The sequence below is a fragment of the Mesoplodon mirus genome, assembly GCF_964341445.2.
Source record: "Mesoplodon mirus genome assembly, chromosome: 11".
NCBI classification, from domain to species: Eukaryota; Metazoa; Chordata; class Mammalia; order Artiodactyla; family Ziphiidae; genus Mesoplodon; species Mesoplodon mirus.
Window position 1 is genome coordinate 96,841,682 of NC_138987.1, and position 18,539 is coordinate 96,860,220.

General features: G+C 55.5%; 3 protein-coding genes across 10 annotated transcripts in view; 1 reads left to right on the forward strand and 2 right to left on the reverse strand.

Moving 5' to 3' along the window:
- Positions 1-18,539, forward strand: part of VAMP1 (vesicle associated membrane protein 1) — a 65,013-nt gene that overhangs the window by 3,779 nt on the left and 42,695 nt on the right. The window contains exons 4-5 of one of the 4 annotated variants that reach the window (XM_082636845.1): positions 155-206; positions 11,791-11,869. In XM_082636845.1, the coding sequence (XP_082492971.1) occupies positions 155-206; positions 11,791-11,804 (66 nt within the window). In that variant the 3' untranslated portion in view covers positions 11,805-11,869. Of the gene's footprint in view, positions 1-154; positions 207-604; positions 682-1,631; positions 1,704-11,790; positions 11,870-18,539 lie in introns of those variants that run through there. The other 3 variants (XM_082636843.1, XM_082636844.1, XM_082636846.1) reach the window with 3 other exon arrangements.
- On the reverse strand, positions 3,710-10,908 carry TAPBPL (TAP binding protein like). Of its 4 annotated transcripts, none has more exons than XM_082636836.1 (8): positions 10,413-10,908; positions 9,429-9,644; positions 9,004-9,279; positions 6,203-6,541; positions 5,299-5,601; positions 4,501-4,622; positions 4,041-4,124; positions 3,710-3,848 (listed from the first exon to the last, which is right to left on the reverse strand). In XM_082636836.1, the coding sequence occupies exons 1-8, from the start codon at positions 10,471-10,473 to the stop codon at positions 3,756-3,758; spliced, it is 1,494 nt and encodes a 497-aa protein (XP_082492962.1). In that variant the 5' UTR covers positions 10,474-10,908; the 3' UTR covers positions 3,710-3,755. The 4 variants fall into 4 exon arrangements, with proteins under 4 accessions (XP_082492962.1, XP_082492961.1, XP_082492964.1 ...); XM_082636835.1 differs by having other exon boundaries at positions 9,429-9,647; XM_082636838.1 differs by lacking the exon at positions 4,501-4,622 and having other exon boundaries at positions 10,413-10,906.
- CD27 (CD27 molecule) lies at positions 11,074-15,943 on the reverse strand. Of its 2 annotated transcripts, none has more exons than XM_082636840.1 (6): positions 15,620-15,943; positions 15,296-15,427; positions 12,434-12,586; positions 12,146-12,235; positions 11,757-11,876; positions 11,074-11,537 (listed from the first exon to the last, which is right to left on the reverse strand). In XM_082636840.1, the coding sequence occupies exons 1-6, from the start codon at positions 15,753-15,755 to the stop codon at positions 11,413-11,415; spliced, it is 756 nt and encodes a 251-aa protein (XP_082492966.1). In that variant the 5' UTR covers positions 15,756-15,943; the 3' UTR covers positions 11,074-11,412. The 2 variants fall into 2 exon arrangements, with proteins under 2 accessions (XP_082492966.1, XP_082492967.1); XM_082636841.1 differs by having other exon boundaries at positions 12,434-12,624; positions 15,262-15,427.

Below are 18,539 nucleotides of genomic sequence, written 5' to 3' on the forward strand. Positions count from 1 at the left end.
GCAGGGCTTACTGTCTGATGGGGAGCACGAGGGGTTGGGAGGCCTTCAGCCGTCCTGGGGGGCGTGTGGCTTCGTCCGCCGTCCGAGTCCCTGGCCCTGGTTGCTGCCTCCTTCCCCACATCCAAGGGCTTGTGTTTTGTCAATGTTTCCTCAGATGATGATCATGCTGGGAGCCATCTGTGCCATCATCGTGGTAGTTATTGTAGGTAAGCATCGCTGAGGTTGCTGGTGGGGTGAAGAGGTGGGAAGGTCCCGGCGTCGCCTGCCTGCCTGCCTGCCTGCCTGGGGAGTGGGGCTGCTCTGACTGAGGTATGGAGATCGTGGCCAGGGAAGCATCATCTGGTTCGGGAGGGCGGAAGGGCAGAGGTGAGGGACTTCCTTGATGGATAAGCCTTCACTCTGCAGGACTGTGGGGGAAGGTGGTGGCTCCTGTTCTCAGGAAGTGGGCTGTGCGCCTTCTCACTGGCTTGGGTCAGAGGGAGACTGTGGGGCTGGGACACCTGCAACTACACCTGAATGTCCAGTAACCTGATGTAATTTGCCCTCTTGTTTTCTCCTGTCTCTTTCTCTTTTCCATCTGGGACTTCCTGATTCCTGTGTCCAGTCTACTTTTTTGCTTGAGAAGGTGCCACCCCCTCCCTGTTCTCCATGGCCATCCAAACTCATGTCCCTGTCCTGCTGTTTCTCCCCAGAACTTCCCCATCTGCCTTCCTCCATCCCAGCCCTGCTTCTCCATCGCCCGCCCCCCCCCTTCTGTTGCTTTCACTTGACTCTGTCCTGCGACACTGGAAATGCTGCTTGTGGTACAGTCTTGAGTTAACTACCTGAAGGACAACAGCTGGCATCTCCTCGCTACCCTCTCACGTTCTCTCAAGTTCCCCCAAAGCCAAAAAGAGCTGGAGGCCAAGGGATGGGGAGGGGGCGTAGCTGAGGTGACGTGCTCAAGAAGGGGCCAAGACTGGGACGAGGAGAAGAGTGTTGTGCCCATGGTGTTGCCAGAAAAGGCCAGGCTGCTGGCCGGCGGAGGCTGGGAGCAGCTGGGAGGATGCCCCCTCACCTCTCCTGTGCCAGGCCTGCAGAGGAGCCTGGGCCGGGCCCAAAGTCCAGCTTGGTCCTGGTGCAGGACTCTTTGAGAAAGTCAAACCTGTTTTTCACAGTTATTTCCCATCTGTTAGTCCAAGATCTTCTGTGTCTTCAGGGATCTTACAGCCTTTTACTTTGTCCTCCAGAGATCTGGAGGACACGTATTCATAGCGAAAATATCAGGACTCTCGTTCCCATCCTAGAAACAGTCCCACAAGCTCATACCTGGAAGGGGCTCTTGTCCACGTTTTCTACGGCATTCTGTATTGCTCGTGAAGGCATCAAATAATTTCATTTAGCCGAAGTTTGAGCCTCTCAATTTTAGTTACTGGCATAGATAATGAGAGAATGCCCGTTAGTTATAGAGAAACAGCGAGTCAAGGGCCTGATCTGAAAATACCAAGCTTGGAGGAAGCCACTTCTCACCCTCTTGTTACAAGTGCCCTGTGCCTCCCTTGCTGCTGATGGAGGATGAGATGTCGGAGGGGAGGAGCCCTGGACCCTCCGGGAGCCCTTCCCCCGACACCACCCCCGTGTACTTGCCAAAGACAGGGCTGAGGAGAGCGGCCCTTCCTGAGGCCCGGCCGCTCCTGAGCGTTGGGAGTCCGGTGCCCCCGCCAGCCTTGGGGCGGAGGTGGAGCCGTCAGCAGACGGGCCTGCTTGTTGACTGCTGTGCCACCACGGCGCCTTCTCATCTGGAGCGGCCCCTCTGTTCTTCCCGCAGTATGTTCCCCTTCCAAAGCACCCCTGCCCGTCTGAATTCCTTCCTTCCTCCTCTTTGCATGGTTTGTGGCACAGACAGCGGGACCTGAGGATGGAGCTGCTCAGCCTGTCTCGGGGGCCAGAGCTGGGCTTCAGGAAAGGGCACTCAGTGGGACAGACCCGGGTGAGAGGGGAGGAGGGCCGGCTGGGAACAGAACGGGGACCGCCCCCCGTCCCTTCGTTCCTTCGGTCCACCAGTCCACCAGCAGGAGGCGGCTGGGCCAGGCTCGCTTTCCACGCAGCAGCATTTCATTCCGCAAAACCATCCTTCCTCTCCCTTCGCCCTGTTCCCACATTCCCTTCGTCCTGCCCCAGGACGGGACGGAAGTGCTGGACGAAGGCAGTCTGTGTACCCTCCTAACGGCCCCCCTCGAAGGCCTCCGCTCTCCTCTGGGCTCCGCTTGCCTAACGCAGGGGGTCACCGCTGGAGAACCACCACCACTGTCCTCGATGTGTCCCAAGCCTGGAGCAAATCCGCCCGCTTGGCCCGCCCCATCACAGGAGTCACTTCTGGGTTTCTGTCCCACCTGTCCCAGGTGTAGTTGGCTTTGTTCTTCTGGGGACGTTAGCCCTTCTACTCTTCTTTCTCACCCTGCCCTGTACCCCCCTCTTCTGTGTCTTTGCCGCCCCGCTTCCCTCCCACCACCCATGTGCATGAGCAAATATGCAACTAAGCCTGGGGCTCGGCAGCCACGTGAGGCCAAGTCTCCTCGGCCCCTCTTGGGTTTGCCGTGGACGATGTGGCGTCCCCACTGTGTGTCTGTCATCACCTCTCTGTCTTTTTTTCTAACCCCACTCTCCTACTTGTACAGAAATAACAGTTGTACTTCCACCAAAGGCATGTGGCGTATTTACCAATTTCCTGTATTCTGAACAAAGGCAAAACAAAAATACAACTTCCTACCACTAAACCGACTTGGCTATTGTTTGGGTTGGGGTGACTGCAGCGGGGCGGAGGCGTCTTGTTTCTCTCTAGTTCCTTTCTGATGGTGCTGTGCGCCGGAAGGGTGGCTTACGGGTGCTGGCGGTCTTCTCGAGATTCAAGAGCCGGGTGCTGGCAGAGGAAGTGGTCTCCGCTCTCAGCCTCTGTGCCCGAAGCAGCCCAGCTCTTCAGGTGTGGGTGACAGGAAGCCATGGCAGGAAGCCGAGCGGGCATCTCACGGACAGACACCCGCAGATCTTCTCAGACATCTGCCGCCTGCTCCCTCCAGGTCCTGGGCCAGGCCCTGAGGAGGCCCCCAGGGGACACGCTGTGCTCCCCGCCGTCCCCATGCACAGCCATCTTCTGCCGAGTTCCACTGTGCCGGTCAGGCCCGTTTTAAAATGACTGAAAGGAGAACTCTGTCCCCTGCAGCCGAGGCAGTGACGGGTGTGTAGGTGTCCTGAGATGCCCAGCAGCTGTGCAAAGGTGCAGGAGCTTAATGGCAGCTCAAGGTTACACTCAGCGACTGAGGGGGGGCCCCAGGGCCGCCTCTGAGGGTCTTCGTTTCACACCTCAAACACTTTGCCAGCCGAGCGGAGGGGCGGGGCGGGCCCCAGTGTGGGAAAAGACAGGAAAGTGGAAAAGCTTTGCTTCCGAGGACATGAGGGCTTTTTCTGGGAGAGTTCAACGATTGTGCGTGGCCGTCCAACCCCCATCCTGTTCCACTGTCCCTCATCCGCGCCTTTCTTAATTTTTTTCTGTTATATTTTCCTACCACCGTGCCTCAAACCTGGCTCGTGTTTTAACCTCCACCCAGACCTCCTGCCTTCCTGCCACCCTCTCACCTCTTCACGCTTTCTCCCTTGGTGTATCAGCCCAGGGCATGCAGTGAAGGAAGGCAGAGGCCTGCAGAAATCCAGAGCCACAGTCAGTGACCTGTGCCTTCTTCGTATCTTTTTTGGGGCTTCTTTGAGCCCTGGGGCTCAGCTTAGAGTCCTTCTGGGAGAATGTGACTCATATCTAAGGCAGGAGAGTGGCTACCCGGAGTGCCTCGGGGTCCTGGCAGGCCTTGGTGAGGTAGCTAGGAGAAAACGGGAGGGAAGGAATTTGGTGTCAGTTGGGGTAAGCCCAGGAGCTGGGGGCTGGGGGGGCCGGCTGGAGCTCCGGATGCTTGGGTTTCATCCCTGGTCTGGGTGTGGCGGCACTTAGAGCAGCTGATCTCCAAGTGAGTTCGGTCAGGGCCAGGGCCGAGGGTGCCCGGGCTCTTTCTTACCTTGGCGTCTCTGCAGTCCCAGGAACAGCAGTGCCAGGAGGAAGAGGCTGCTGGCAAAAAGGACTCCAAAGGCCGTCCTCTGCTCTGTAGGTGACAGAGGTGTGGACGGGGATCAGTAGCAGGAACCATACTGAGCCCTCACGTGCAGCGTCTGCCCCGGCAGGAAGGCCAGGGCGCGCGCGCGTCTGCGTTCAAGCGTCCCTGGTCGGGGAGCTCCTATCAGGGGTTCTCCTGCTCTCGCCCAGGGACCAGCACAGTGGCGCTGGGACCTGCTCAGGGAGGACGTCCGGGTGTCACTCCACCCAGAATCCTCTACCGCTCCCCACCTCAGGACAACCTTTTTACAAACGGCTTTGCACGGGAGATTTAGTTTAGATTAGCTGGTGATAGTTAAACTGGAATTGTGTAAACAACGGGAATGCTGTAAGCGGAAGCAAAACCCCAGTTGCGGGAAGCTTACAGTCTCGTGAGCCACCACGGAAGGCATTTCGAGGTGCCGGTGCCGACTCTTTACGGTATAAGACCTTTCGAAGACATTCTGTGGCCTCGGGATGAAATGCCAGCTTGAAGGCCTGTTGTTATCTGCCCATCAACAGCAGGAGGGGGGTTGAGGCTGTAGGGGAATCAGCCTGCCTATTTTCCACATTTTCTGTTTTACCATCTCCTAGGCAGGTGACCTTGGGCAAATTACTGAACATCTGCAAGTATCAGTTACTCATCTCTAAAATGGGAGGAGTGAGAACCTGTGCAGGCCCACATCTGAGTGCTCGGTGCAGTGCTGGCTTGATGCAGATGCTCAGTGAATACCAGCACCTCTCAAGCTTCACGGCCACAGCCCCCTTTCCCCACGCACCCTTGCCTCTAGCCGTGCAGGCCCCCCGTTCTTTCTAGCCTGTTTTATAATGAGGCCTTCATACATGTCGTCCCTTCTGTCCTGGTGTTCCCTGCCCCCGACCCAGCTCGGCCGGCTTGCAGGCCTCCCCCGGGTCATCTTCCCTGACTGCCTAGTCTGTCCCTCCCACTGGGCTAAGCTCCTCGAGGGCAGGATGAGGAACTGTTCAGCCTTGGTCTCCAGCTCTCAGCAGTGCCTGGTACCCCAGAACTCGGGGGGTAATAAAGTCTCGGAGGACGGGGTGGGACCTCTGGAGGCTGTCGCCTTGGGAAAGAAGCAGCCGAGACTGTGGGAAGCAGAACAAGGCCAGAGGGCAGGAGCCGTGAGCCCAGGTGTGGCGGTGGGGAAAGCAGGGCACTCCCATACCTGGTGGGGCAACCCAGGTGTTGGCCACCATGGGCTCCTCCAGGGAGACGTGGGTGACTTGGCAGGTGTAAGTGGCACCCACAGAGCCAGGCTCTGCCGTCAGGGACGAGGAGATGCTGTAGGTGTCTGCTGTGCTCTGCCGGAGGCTGGAGAAGGAGGCGCCAGAGACTGGGGCCGGGGCTCCCCCCAGCTCCTCCCGGGTCCACGTCACCGTCACATCCAGAGGGTAATAGCCAGTGACACTGCAGAGGAGGGTGGGTGGCAGAGCTTCGCTCGCCAAGCTCAGTAGAACTTTGGGGGCAGCTGGAAGAAAGGAGAAATAAAATCCCACAGGCATCACCGGGGCAGCAGAGGAGCCCAGAGCCTTCTCCTGCTGAACATAAGAGCAGGTTGTGGAGGCGGAAGTTTCCTCCTCAGTGAGGTGCCAGGCGGCGGGGGGATAGTGGCGGTGAGGGGTCCACCTGGATGCACGACATAAGGGGGAACGATTCCCACAGGTAACTGAAAATCAACAGCAAAACCAACTAAAGGTTGGCTTGCTTCTTAGCATCACTACAAGCCAGTGATGTTAAAGGCTGTCCTTGTTGAAACGGGCCTCCCAGTCAGGACCGCTCCCACGCCCCTCCTTGGATGTGGTCCAGAAGGACTGGGGTGACTGGAGACAGCCGGCCAGTGCGGGGCAGCAGGATCCTGGGCTGGGAAACTTCTCAGTGGAATTATCTGGAGCCTGACGGGAAACTCCATCTGATGCCATCTGCGCTTCTAGGATGCAGATGGCATTCGGGCTGTGGGAATGCAGTCTGCCTCTCAGGAAAGTGCCCTTGTGTTTGATCCCATTCTGGAAGACACTCTCAATAGGCATATCCCTTTCCCTCTTCCCGGCATAACTGAGTCCTGGCCTCACCTTGGATGTTGAGCTGGATGATCTGTTGAGCTTGGTACAGGGAGGTTGTGATCTGGCAGACGTAGGCCCCCTCATCCTTCAGAGTGAGGCTGGGTAGGGTGAGGGAGGCGTCCCCAGCCACGAGCAGCTGCTGAGGCTCCAGGGTGGCGCCCTCCCGCTTGGCCTGCCCCTGCCCCGTGGTCCAGCCGTACACCAGCTGGCCACTGCCCTTATGCTGCAGCCGCCACTCCACGCTGGTGATGCCCAAGCCTGGTGCCATGGAGAAGCCACAGTGCAGGGAGGCTGAGGACCCCAGCAGGAGATTCAAGGATGGGGTCTGTGTTGTCACCTGGAACTCCACTGTGGGAGAAAGAGGGGTGATTGTGGGCCGCTCCCTCCTTGAGGCCACCTGATCTCTGAGCTGTGGCAGACTCGGGGTGTGTTGAGAGGCAGCATGCATGCGTGGTACTCTTGACCATTTTGGAGTCACTTACCCCTTGCACAATCTGATGAAAGTTATGGACCAGGCAAATACATATGCAAAATTATGGCTTACTGGGACTTCCCTGGTGGTTCAGTGGTAAAGAATCCCCCTTCCAATGCACAGGACGCAGGTTCGATCCCTGGTCGGGGAACTAAGATCCCACATACTGTAGGGCAACTAAGCCCGTGCGCCACAACTACAGAGCTCGCGTGCCTCAGTGAGAGAGCCTGAGTGCTGCAAACTACAGAGCCCACGTGCCCTGGAGCCCATGCACCACAACTAAAGACAGAAAACCTGCACGCCACAACTTGAGAGAAGCCCACGCACCACAACGAAGATCCCGCATGCCTCAACGAAGACCCCGCATCCTGCAACTAAGACCCAACGCAGCCAAAAAAATAAAAGAAAAAATTTATATAAAAAAAAAATTATGGGTTACTGTTGACCCTCAGGTTAAGAACTACTGGAGGGGCTTCCCTGGTGGCTCAGTGGTTAAGAATCCGCCTGCCAATGCAGGGGACATGGGTTCGAGCCCTGGTCTGGGAAGATCCTCATGCCGCGGAGCAACTAAGCCCGTGCGCCACAACTATTGAGCCTGCACCCTAGAGCCCGCGAGCCACAACTACTGAGCCTGCACGCCTAGAGCCTGTGCTCCGCAACAAAAGAAGCCACCGCAATGAGAAGCCACCGCAATGAGAAGCCCCCGCTCGCCGCAACTAAAAGCCCGCGCGCGCGTAGCAACGAAGACCCAACGCAGCCAAAAATAAATTAAAAAAAAGAGCTACTGGAGTTGCAGTCAGCTTTCAGAAGCCCGGCTCTTCCACGTAACTCCCTCTGTGGCCTTGGGCAAGCCCCTCAGTGTTGCCGAGCTCATCTGCTTAGAGCAAGGCTGCTGAGGAGACTAAAGGAGACAAGCACACAGTGGTGGTGTCTGAGCCAAACGTGCTGAACCCCAGTCTAATGAGGAAAACAATCGGGCAGATCCAAATGCTGGGACACCTACAAGACAGTGGCCCGGCCTCCAACTAGTTCAGGCTCTGAAGACTGTTCTGGAGTAAAGGAGGCTGAAGGGACAGGACAACTAAATACAAGGCGCAATCCTTGTCTGAATCCTGGACTTCAGAAACCAAACCGAACCAAACCCCCCAAGGCTATAAAGAACACGACAAGGGCAGTTGGAGAAGTCTGAATTTGGACTTCATATTTGATAGTAGTATTGTATCCATTTTAAAATGCCTTAAGTACGACAATCAGGGGCGGACCCAGCCATGGTGGGGGAGGTGAGGATGGTCCGCCCTGGCAGGCAGGCAGGAGTGTTTGACCACTGACGTGGTTCAGAACTGCCAATGTAGGCTGATGGTGAGGATACGTTCATCCGTTGTCTGCACACTGCACCCCCCTTACTGCCCACACCCCGGGTAGACCACTCCCCACCTTGGGTTGCGGCCGAGGCGATGGTTTTATGATTATGGAGAACATTCGTGTCTTTGGTTATAAACTAACACATGCTATCCATGGAAGCACTTGGGATGAAGTGTAGAGATGTCTGCAGTTTACTTTCAATTAGTTAAGCGGAGGGGAAATGGAGAGAAGATGGGGGGGGGGATGTGCAACGTGTTGACAACTGGTGAATCCAGGTGCACGGTATACAAGTGTTTATTATTCTTTCACCTTTTTTTTGTAGGTTTGAAATATCCCAAAATAAATGGGGGCAATGCCTAGCTAGGCTAGGACTATGGTTGACACTGGACAGACATGAGGACCCCTTTTCTGATGTAGCAGGATAAATTTAGGTTGGACCACAGAATAATTTGAGTGTTCTGGAGCCTTCTAAGGATAGAAGGGTAGGCCCCTAATCTTCTCTGGATGTGGTTGTCTTTTCTTGGAGGCAAAATATTGGATTCCATGAACTTTGGAGAAACCTATCATCATGTTCTCAATTTTCTGTGCTCTCTGAGATGTGCAGGGTTGGAGAGGGCAAGGACCAGGGTCTACTGATAGGAGATAATGAACAAATTCTGCGGGCCTGTGCTCTCCTCTCTCATCTTGACCAGGCTAGCTGTTCCCTGGGAGAAGCTGGCGCTCTGCTCACTGAGACAGCTGTGGACAGCATATGCAAATAGAGCATCACATGTCTTATGTCCTCAAGTCACCTGGCCAGGTGAAAATTATCCCCATTTGGGGTCTTTAGGAAGAAAGGACTGAGGCCTAGGGGACACCCTGAGATGACCAATGTGCACGGAGGTGGACTTGTCCCCTCCCTTCTCCTACTATTCCCCCATTTCTGACCCGTTTACAAAAATCAAAACTTTCTTTCTGCTACTTTTCATTTTCTCACCTTCAGTCCGCACAGTCCCCTGGGGGCTCAGGGGCAGTTTCAGCGTAGGATGCAAGACAGCCCCATTCTCAGCATCCCCAAGAGTCTTCATCACCATGGAGATACTAGGTCCCTCTCCAGACACTAGCACATTGGTGATGAACCAGGTTGCCGTCTCCTCCACCGTGGCCTTTGGCCTGGCCTGGAGAAAATAGCGGGAGATCTCACAGGTCACCTCTTTCCCGCTGCAGTCAGCATGGAGCAAGGCCTCGGCCTGGGGAATCTGTATCAGGTTCACTGGGGGAGAAGAGGGCAGCACAGAGATGGAGCTGGAGAGAGAACACCTGGGCTGATGGGAAGCAGTTGTGGGTGGGTGTCCTTGGGAACTGGGCTCAGGAACTGGAGGGAGCCCAGAAGGACTGGGACACAGGGTGGAGGGCTCTTACCTGAGGCCTCGAAGGTAATGAGTGGGTTGTCCTCGGCCAGTGTGCCCCCTTGGAAATCCGTGAGGCCTTCCAGGGAGCCGTCGTCTGGCACTGGCACCTGCTTCAGCACCAACAAGGCCTTCACCATGTTCTCACTGCTGGCGAAACCTCCACGGTGCCCACCTTCCCCCATCAGGAAGCAGTCCAAGATCACGTCCACTGCCCGCCACTGCCTTTCTACTGCAGGGAACAGGCTGGGTTGAGCACCCTCTTGCCCAGAAAGTTACTTCTATACTTGTCGAGTCATCAAGGGGTAATCTTCCCCGTTCCTAGCTGCCTCTGCGTCCAGCTCTGATCCTGTTTTACCCAGAACCAGCTTTCTGCGAAGCACCTGCTTCTCCAGGTACATACTTCTTGGTGTGGATTATTTAAAGTCCTGATTTCCCTTGCTCAGAGGTATTTAAGAAGCTTATTTCCACCTATCAATGGAAAGCTATCTCTTCAAAGGAATTCTCAGCAAAAGTATATAAATGAACAAAACTGCATTGGGAGAGGAGACGGGCCTGGTTGCTAGGGCGTTGGCAGCCGTCTCAACTTCCCAGTCAGCCCCCAGGGTCTGCTCTCTCCGTGCTTTTACAGGTGGCCTTCCCCTCCCCCACCTCTGGGGAGCACCTACCCCCTCCGTGATCTCCTAGCTAGGGGCCCCCCTTCCTCTCCTGAAGGTGTCCGCTCCCAGGCCAGCTCCCTCTCCTGTAGGACACGGGCCCACCACATCCACCGAGGCGGCCCCTCATTCCTTCGTTTGGCCCTTTCCCCAGAGTTCTCAGTCTCTCTCCCCGGAACAAGTGGTTCCTTCCGTTACCAGCCGCCGAATCTTCCGCCTGTTGGGCTTAGAAGGCGATTGGAAGCCATTCCCGGCCCCTTTCCCCTTCTGCGACCTCGGGGAGGGTGGCTACCTGATGCTTCTTTAGCCCGACACGCCCCACCCGCCAGCCCCCGACTCACCGGCGTCTGCTGCCCCGGAGAGAGCCAAGCAGACCAGCAAGCACCACCCCTCGGAGCCCATGGGGGCTGCTCTCAGGCCCTCCTCCCCCGCCGCCCCTCCTCGTGCCCCGCGCCGGCCAGGTCCGGGCTGGAGAAGGGGCTCCAAACACGCCTGCCTGGCCGACCGCCTGGCCCCGTCAGTCCTCTCCGCCTACTTGGCTTTCGCTTTCACTTTGAGGAAGTGTCACCGAGGCTGCCTTGGCCTCTGGCTGAAGCCATTGGTGCTGGAGCCAGAGCCTGCTCACTGTTCTTTCTTTCCACCTTCTCCCCCGCAAAAAAAAATCCCCCGGTTATTTCAGGACCTGACTTCACCGCGTGCGCCCTTTTGCCCTTTTGCTCCCGACCAGCCCCAAGAAAGTCGAGATATGGGAAGGGAGGCGGGGTGGAGTAAGGGAGGGACTGACAACAGACTCAGCTCCCCGGTAGCTGGAACCTTTCCCCACTTGCTGTGGGCGCCTTACCTGCCCGCCCCCGCCCCAACCCGCGTGGGCCCCAGCGCGCCTGCGCGGGAGAAAGCTCCGCCCTCAGATCGTGGGTCTGCGAGGAGGGTGGGCGTGGCCTGCGTGGGGATACTGAAATCTCAGGCTGGAAAGCTGCAGGCGCTGAGTTCTGTCTCTTTATTTCGCCGAGTTTCTAGGTCAGCGGTACACCATGTGGGCCTACCGTAGGCGGAAGTATGTCTTCCACCTGGAGCCCTAGCCCTCTTGCAGCACAGGGGTGCAGCTGACACGCTCGGGGTCCCGCTTCCCGCCCTCCACCTCGTTCCCCTGGGTCCTCGCCGCTGCCAGTCTCGAAAAGGCACACAGGACCGTTTCCCAAGTCGGCACACACGAAAGGGTCCTGATAAGAGGGTAGTGCTGAAATTGGAGGTGCCGGCTCTCGATCCCCCTGGATGGCGGGTGGGTTGAGATGGAGACTAGGACTTGACTGCAGTGACGGCCCCCCTCCGCCGAGCGCTGGCTCAGGGGTAGGAAGCGGGCTCTGGTTTTCGGTAATCCTCCTGAATGGGGATGGCACTGCCCTCTTCCTCCCTGGGGCAGCTGTAAGGACAAGGCTCTGCAGGCGCCACTGGACTTTCTCTCGTGTCTGAAGAGGGAGAATCAGATGAGTGTTGATCGGTGGAGGATGGGTGAAGGGAGAAGAGGTGAGCAAAGGCGGGCTGTCAGGAGGGCCCCAGCTTAGAGGAGGGGAAGAGAGGCCACAGGGTGCTAAAGATGGAGCTGGAGAGATTCAGTGAGGTTCCAGATTGGGAGGCAAAGCCGAGATGGTGGGGTGGGGTGCAGAAACCTGAATTTTGTCTCTTACTTAATCTACATTTTCTTTGTTGACGGAGAAACAGGGCTCCGACTATGAAGAAAGCAAAAAACATTCCAGAGAGGAGCACAAAGATGCGGATGCAATCCACGCTGCACAGGGACCTTTGGGCTGTGATGGGATGGGCAGGGGTCACAAGGGGGTTTGAGGGAGGGCCTAGCCCTTGACTCCCCTCAGCCCAGCCCTCTGTCACCCCTGCCTCTCCGCTTTCCCCACCTTCCTCCCCGGCCCCCACCATTGGACCACGTCCTTTCCTAATCCCTGGACTCTGCTTCTCCCTCTTCTGACCCCTGTTCCTAGGAGCTTTCTGGCTGGCTTCCCTCCTGGACCCTCCTGTGTGCATTCTCTCTCTCAGGGTGGGGAGTGGGGAGAAAACTCACGTGACCAGTGGGTAGAGAGAGTTGGGGCAGGCAGCCACCTGGAATCAGCCAGAGTCGGAATATGCTGGCCTGTACTGGCTTCTGGTACCTCTGGAAAAACAGAGACAAGATGGGCAGCCGCAGGGGGCCCCAGAGGGCACAAGGCTAGGCTGAAGGCCTAAGCGAGCGTGGGCGAGATGCGAAGGCCGGACGAGGCAACGTATGTGGGGCTGGGCATGGGAGAGGCGGTGCTGGTTGGGGTGTGACCCTTACCCCCAATGACCAGACGAAGGGTTGTCTAGAACTTACCTTCAGCATAAGGTGAGTGGGAGGGTTGTGGGTGTGGGCCTGGGGCCTGGGCTGGACCAACACACTCTGTACACTCCTTGTCCCTGCACTGCCAGCCCTCGGGGCAGGCACACTCCGAGTTGGCGGTGAGGGAGCAGTTTCGAATGAGAAGACCTGGTGACAGAGGAGAGGGAGGGAACACACAGGGTCCACTGGCTTAATCCCCTCCCCCGCCTCCCAGGCCTGCCCCTCCCCCACGGTCACCCAGTGCCTTTGCCATTTGTGTTATTGTTATTCAAGAAAAACTCGGACCCTTTAGAAAATTCATGGTTCAGAAGTAGAAACAGCTGACATGATTTTTCCTCTCACTCACTGATGCTTTTAGAACTTCTTATTGAAGTATACTTGTAGAGAGGTACACATGTCACAAGTGTAAAGCTTGAGAACTGGGACAAATTGGACTCACAGGTGTAACCAGCACCAGAGTAAGAAACAAGATGACCAGTCGTGTTCCTTTCTAGTCACTAACACCGTCCCCACCAAGAATAGCTATTGACTTCCTAACAACACACGTTGGTTTTGCCACTTTTTGAACTATATGCATGAATCATGCGCGTGTGCTCATTTGTGCCTGGCTGCTTTTACTCAGCTCTTTGTGAGATTAATCCAGTGTTGTGTGTGATTGCGAATCGTTCATTCTCACTGCCATCTGGTGTTCCCCTGTGTGAATACACCACCATTTATTCATCCGTTCTACTGTTGGTGTGCATTTGGGTAGTTTCCAGTTTTTAGCAATTGGAAATGGTGCTGCTGTGGTCCCCAATAGGTTTTTAACTTTACTGATATCCTTTGCCTCTAAAATATAATTTGTATTCGAGTGTAGAGGTCAGGGGCTGGGTGGCTGCCAATCGGTGATACTGGAGGATGTAGGTAGGAAGGGTGCCGCATGGGTTGGGCTCATGGGTGTTTTGGGGGTGAGAAGAGAAGTGTGACTCTGGGGAAGGTGATGGCACCCGGATGTGGGCCAGGCCTGAGCGGGAGCCTGGGGGGGCAGGGTGCACTCATGAGAACCCAGGGAGAGGAGCCCTGACAGGTGGGAGAGGGGTGCAGAAAGGGACGTCTGAGGATACCAAAGCCTACCATCAACCCTCCCAATTGCTTTAGTGTGCGCCTTTTGTCAGGAAAAGGTGTCAATTCCTTCTCATCTTTATGCCCCTGTGGCATCTCCTTTCTGAATTCTGACTCATGGTTGCTACTAGAACTTGGTTTCCTTGTGGCTCACCAGGAATTGTGAGCCAGCCTGGACGAGGATCTGCACAGGAAGAGCAGTGATGGAGGAGGGAACGGTGGTGGTGGAGACGGGAATAGGTAGGGAAGATGAAGAAGATCAGGGAGGGTATCTGCCCAAAGGGATGGGAAGGGTTAAAGAAGGGGCTGGGATTGGTTAAAAAATGAGTGAAGTGCCATTGTTTTCAATGGAGTCTCCAGAAACCTGGGAGCTCTCTTCACCGTGTATAACCCGTGCACAGAATTCCATGCTGATTTCAGGCATGTGTCCATCTTACAGATGGGAATACTGAGGTCCAAGAGGACCAAACCCATTCAGCCTCTTTCCAGTGCCCTGGAGTCCTGCAGCCAGGTGCTGCCTGAGTGCTTCAGGGATCTGTGGGCTGAATCCCACAGAGGAGGATCGTGGGTTGGGCTGGTCTGGAACAGAGTGGAGGGAGCTCGCACTGGCTCAATATTGGGAAAAGGCCTTCCACTGGGGCCTGCAGAGTGAGTTGGGGAGGCTTTGACTAAAAAACAAGTCCCAGTCTTGCCCAGGTTGTTGCCAAGAAGAGAGAAGCATCCATGAACAATCATATCTGTAAGTTAAGTAGACTGAGGAATACCTCTTGTGTATTTCGTATGCTGCCGTTTGACTGATTTGCAGCAGCAAACCCTTGTATTTATTTTCAAGAATACAGTATTAAAAGGCCTAGTCAGACTTAATGCATTTACAGGCGAGTAATGTGGTTCAGCTAAATAGTCCTCAAAAGTGTCCTGCTGAAGGGCTTCCCTGGTGGCGCAGTGCTTGAGAGTCCACCTGCCGAGGCAGGGGACACGGGTTCGTGCCCCAGTCCGGGAGGATCCCACATGCCGCGGAGCGGCTGGGCCCGTGAGCCATGGCCGCTGAGCCTGCGTGTCCGGAGCCTGTGCTCCGCAATGGGAGAGGCCACAACAGTGAGAGGCCCGCGTACCGCAAAAAAAAAAAAAAAAAAAAAAGTGTCCTGCTGGAGAATATTTGTTCAAAGGGGCCACTTTAGATCTGCTGATCTATGTACACTGGTACATACACAGTTTCTAAAATTCTAGCTAAAACGGAGAAATGATGAAAGTATTCATAACACAGCTGCTGATATTTCATTTCTTAGTTTTAAAAAAGATGAAATTACAAAATACATAAAGACACAAGCCACATACACATTCATTTTCCTGAATCGGCTTTTGGACAAAAAAAGGGTGTTATCCACTTTTTTTGGTATTGTTATGTCCTTAGAAAGGTGTATTCCAAGTTCCAGACAAATGTGCACTCTGAGAATACGGCCCGTGCATCAGTGGGGAGGAGACTTGTCTAAGACCTCGGGTCCTACAGCACCTTCCTACTTTGTATTGTCTTCATCCTAGCCGTAGACCCCTTCTCAGCAGACCCTCAGATTCTGCTTGCCCCTTCCCTGAATCACTTCACAGCTTTCCCTACCACATCAACACACACCTCCCAGGGCACCCTGTTTCCCACCACGGGCTCCACTTGCCGCAGCCTTGAAGCAACTGAAGCTCCTACTTCCCCCCTCTTTGCTTCTCCATACCCACTTTGCTCCCCCAAATGCTCGCCCGTCTCACCAGAGTTACAGTGCCGGCAGCTCTCACAGTGGGGCCGGGTATGGTGGTCTGGCGAGAAGGAGACCCCCGGTGTACACGGATCGCACTGAGAAGCCTTTTCATGCTGGTCACACTCCTTCACCAGGAACGTTCCTGTGAGCAGAGGTCCAGGGTCAAGGCCCAAGGAAGGCCACTCCCTCACCCTCTTCAAGGTGCTGCCTCTTGACCTCTGCAGGATTCTGCTCCTTGCTTGATTGAGCTCAGCCTCCCTCTCTGCGTCCCTCCACCTCCAGCCTGGTCCTCTCTCTCCATACTCAGCTAGACCCTGGCAAGGCCTCCTCTTACCTGGCTCACACATCTGGCAGCACCTTTCTCCCTGAGCCAGGTAATGCTTTTCCGGACACGTCTTGGAGGCTGGGGTCACTGAGAGCCCTGCCAGGGTCCCCAGAACCCACAGCCAGCAGGGAGGTGGCCGGGCCATGGTTACTGCCCGGGGAGCTCTTCCTGCCCTGGCTGCCGACTTCGGGCCTTGGGGGAGCTGGCACCTCCCCGGCCCGGCGCCGGTGCCTCTTCTCTGCACCTTCCTGTTTTCTTGGAGTTGTCCCCGAGTCGGGTGGCAGGCTGACCTTTGATGCAGTTGAAGTTCTGTAGCTGTTTCTCGCTCAGGCAGCTACCGCCACCCCTCCCCCTTTCTCACGCGCTGGGAGCTGGGAGTGCATTAAAAGGCAAACTCTGTCAGAAGACCTGCTCTCTTCAAAGACGCCCCCAACACGCCAGCCTCTCCGTGACCTCTGTCTGTCTTCCGCTCGTGAAGAATTTAACTCTGCCTGCAGCTTTTATACAATGTTGGATGCACATGGACACGCACGCTCCTGTTCAAGCACCTGCACACAAAGATGCCCGTGTTGCCCCCTGTTCACAGCTGTGTGTCCCCACGCCTCTTCCCACACCACTTCTTACACACAGGTCGGCAGTTTAGGGAAGGAAGGGAAACCAGAACTGAGTACGGGTCCGCACACTCTTATCTGAAACTCTTGGGGATCGGATACATTCACAATTTTTCATATTTGGGGAAGAAACCAGCACCACACGACACCCTCACGGGGCTGGAGCAGCGCTCACCACCAAGCACAGCATTTCTGCAGCAGAACTGTGGACTCTTTCAGTGGGGTGGATAGCAACTGTAGCCAGCCTCACATCCACTGACGTCTGGTTTCACGGCGCAAAGAGTTTACTACGGGATTGATTGTTCAGAATTGCAAACAAGGGACTTAAACCTGTGTCTCTTCTCTGTCAGGCTGTGTGTTGGGAGCTCACACATGATCATGTAACCTTCGTGCCAGCCTGTGGTACGGGTGCCACCCATTCCCAGCTGGCCTCCCTCACCCTACTATCATCTTTATCCTCCCCTTCCCACCTCTGGCTGTGTTCGCCATTGGTCCTGGAGCACCCGGGCGTCTGCTCTCCCAGCCTTGGGCACTTGGGATTCAATGTTGATCCTATGGGTCATTGTTTCCCTATTTCTGTGGTTCTCCTGGGAAGACTGATTTGGGGATATTGGAAATAGCAGGACTTTCCCCTCTTTGAGTCCCAGGAACACATGGGTCATACAGCCCCCCCACCCCCTCCTCTTTCCCCACAGACTGGCTTGTTTCTCCAGGGCCATTTTTTCATTCAGGGGCTTTGACGTTGTTTCCACACTGCTCATAAAATCTCACACCCCTGGGGCTCCTCTGTTAGATCTGTCCTCTGTCTCATTCTTCGGTTTCCTTTCTCTTCATTTTTTCCATCCTCCTGTCTTTCCCCAATTTCCTCTACTCTTCAGGACAGTCCTCTCAAGTGGGAAGCCACACAGGGGTGTGATTTGAAGAGTTACCTGTGTAAAACCATCCTTCTGGCTATATCTGGCCGGGTGCCTGAATTCCCTTCTCAGAGAGCGTTACCCTTGGGACCTGAGGATTTTGCTGTCACCAACAGTCCTGCCTGCATTCCCAGATTATGATCTATATCTTCACTGTTAGTCTTTTTTTTTTTCAGCCACACGGCTTGTGAGATCTTAGTTCCCCGACGAGGGATTGAACCCAGGCCCTCGGCAGTTAGAGCTCAGAGTCCCAACCACTGGACCGCCAGGGAATTCCCTTCACTGTTAGTCTTAAACTTCAAGGTGGGCATGGAGAGACATGTGGGGATGCAGGAGACCCTGGAAGAATGGTAAGGTGTTGGGGACCTTTAGGGAGAAACTTGCCAAAGGGGGAATTGAGGATGCTGGTAACTAACAGCCTCCACTAGACCCTGGGCTCCCCCACGGGGGGTCTCCGTTCTCTGGGTCAAGGCCCATTCCCTCCTCTACCCATCACTTCTCTGGGCGGCTGGGGGGAAGGTAAGAGCAGGGTCTGCCTGGCTTTCCTGGAGTACCTCTGGCCAGGAGGAGGAAAGCCAGTTTTCTGGCCCTCTTTTCTGGATGAATGGAATGACTTCATCTGCCTTCTGTGCTTTTTGCACCAACTTCTGGTGGGCCTTGCCCTGTCCTGGGCTGGCCCCCTAGACTGGACAGCCTTTTCTCTTCTCTACAGACCCTGCAGGTGCAGCCTGCTGACCTCTCCCCACCAAGTCCTCCACCCTCACTTTCTCTTTTGGGGTTCAGCTTCTCCCCACTCCCGGCTGGGCCGAGATACATAGTCTCTTCCCAGCAGCTCCCTCCCTTTCTTGCATCTACAGAGACAGGCCCGCAGAAGCCCTTCTCCTCTGACAACTTTCATTAGTTTTGAGAAGGTAATCTGGAGCAGGGGAGGCAGCCTGGATGTCAGCTGGGGTCCCCTTGCTACTTATCCCTAGACAAGACACCCCACGTCTTCTGGTCAGGGCAGGTCCCGGGCAGAGTGGGAAGAGGCAGTGCTGTGGACTTGCACGGATTCCAGTGGGTCCAGTGTGATGGTCACCTCTGCTTCTGCTTCCTCTTTCAGCTGAAGCCTTGTGCCTGCCTCTCTGCTCCTGGGTATTCCCGTACCTCTGCCCCGCCACAGGCCCCAGATTGGGGACACAGGGCTTTCTTGAATTTTCCTCTGAACCAACTATAAGCAGAAATCTGTTAGGTGTGGCAGAATTTTGCTGAAGCTTTAGATCTCATAAGGATACAAGTTAAATTGCATTTTGGATATTCTGGTTCTTAATGGTCCTTCCCCAAAGCAGTAGAGGCACCGAGCATCCTGGCTGTCCTCTTCCCTCCTTTTGTCACAGACCACCTTTCAGAAACCTGTCAGGCAGC

Excerpts from the sequence above, each read along its gene's own strand:
- TAPBPL (XM_082636835.1), bottom strand. The coding sequence starts at position 10,473 with ATGGGCTCCGAGGGGTGGTGCTTGCTGGTCTGCTTGGCTCTCTCCGGG. Across the intron at positions 4,623-5,298 it reads CACCTGGGTTGCCCCACCAG|ATAACAACAGGCCTTCAAGC; the intron begins GTATGGGAGTGC and ends GTTGATGGGCAG. Across the intron at positions 3,849-4,040 it reads GGGACTGCAGAGACGCCAAG|CTACCTCACCAAGGCCTGCC; the intron begins GTAAGAAAGAGC and ends GTTTTCTCCTAG.
- CD27 (XM_082636841.1), bottom strand. The coding sequence starts at position 15,755 with ATGGCCCGGCCACCTCCCTGCTGGCTGTGGGTTCTGGGGACCCTGGCA. Across the intron at positions 15,428-15,619 it reads CTGCCAGATGTGTGAGCCAG|GAACGTTCCTGGTGAAGGAG; the intron begins GTAAGAGGAGGC and ends CTCTGCTCACAG. Across the intron at positions 11,877-12,145 it reads TCTCTCTACCCACTGGTCAC|CCCAAAGGTCCCTGTGCAGC; the intron begins GTGAGTTTTCTC and ends ATCCCATCACAG.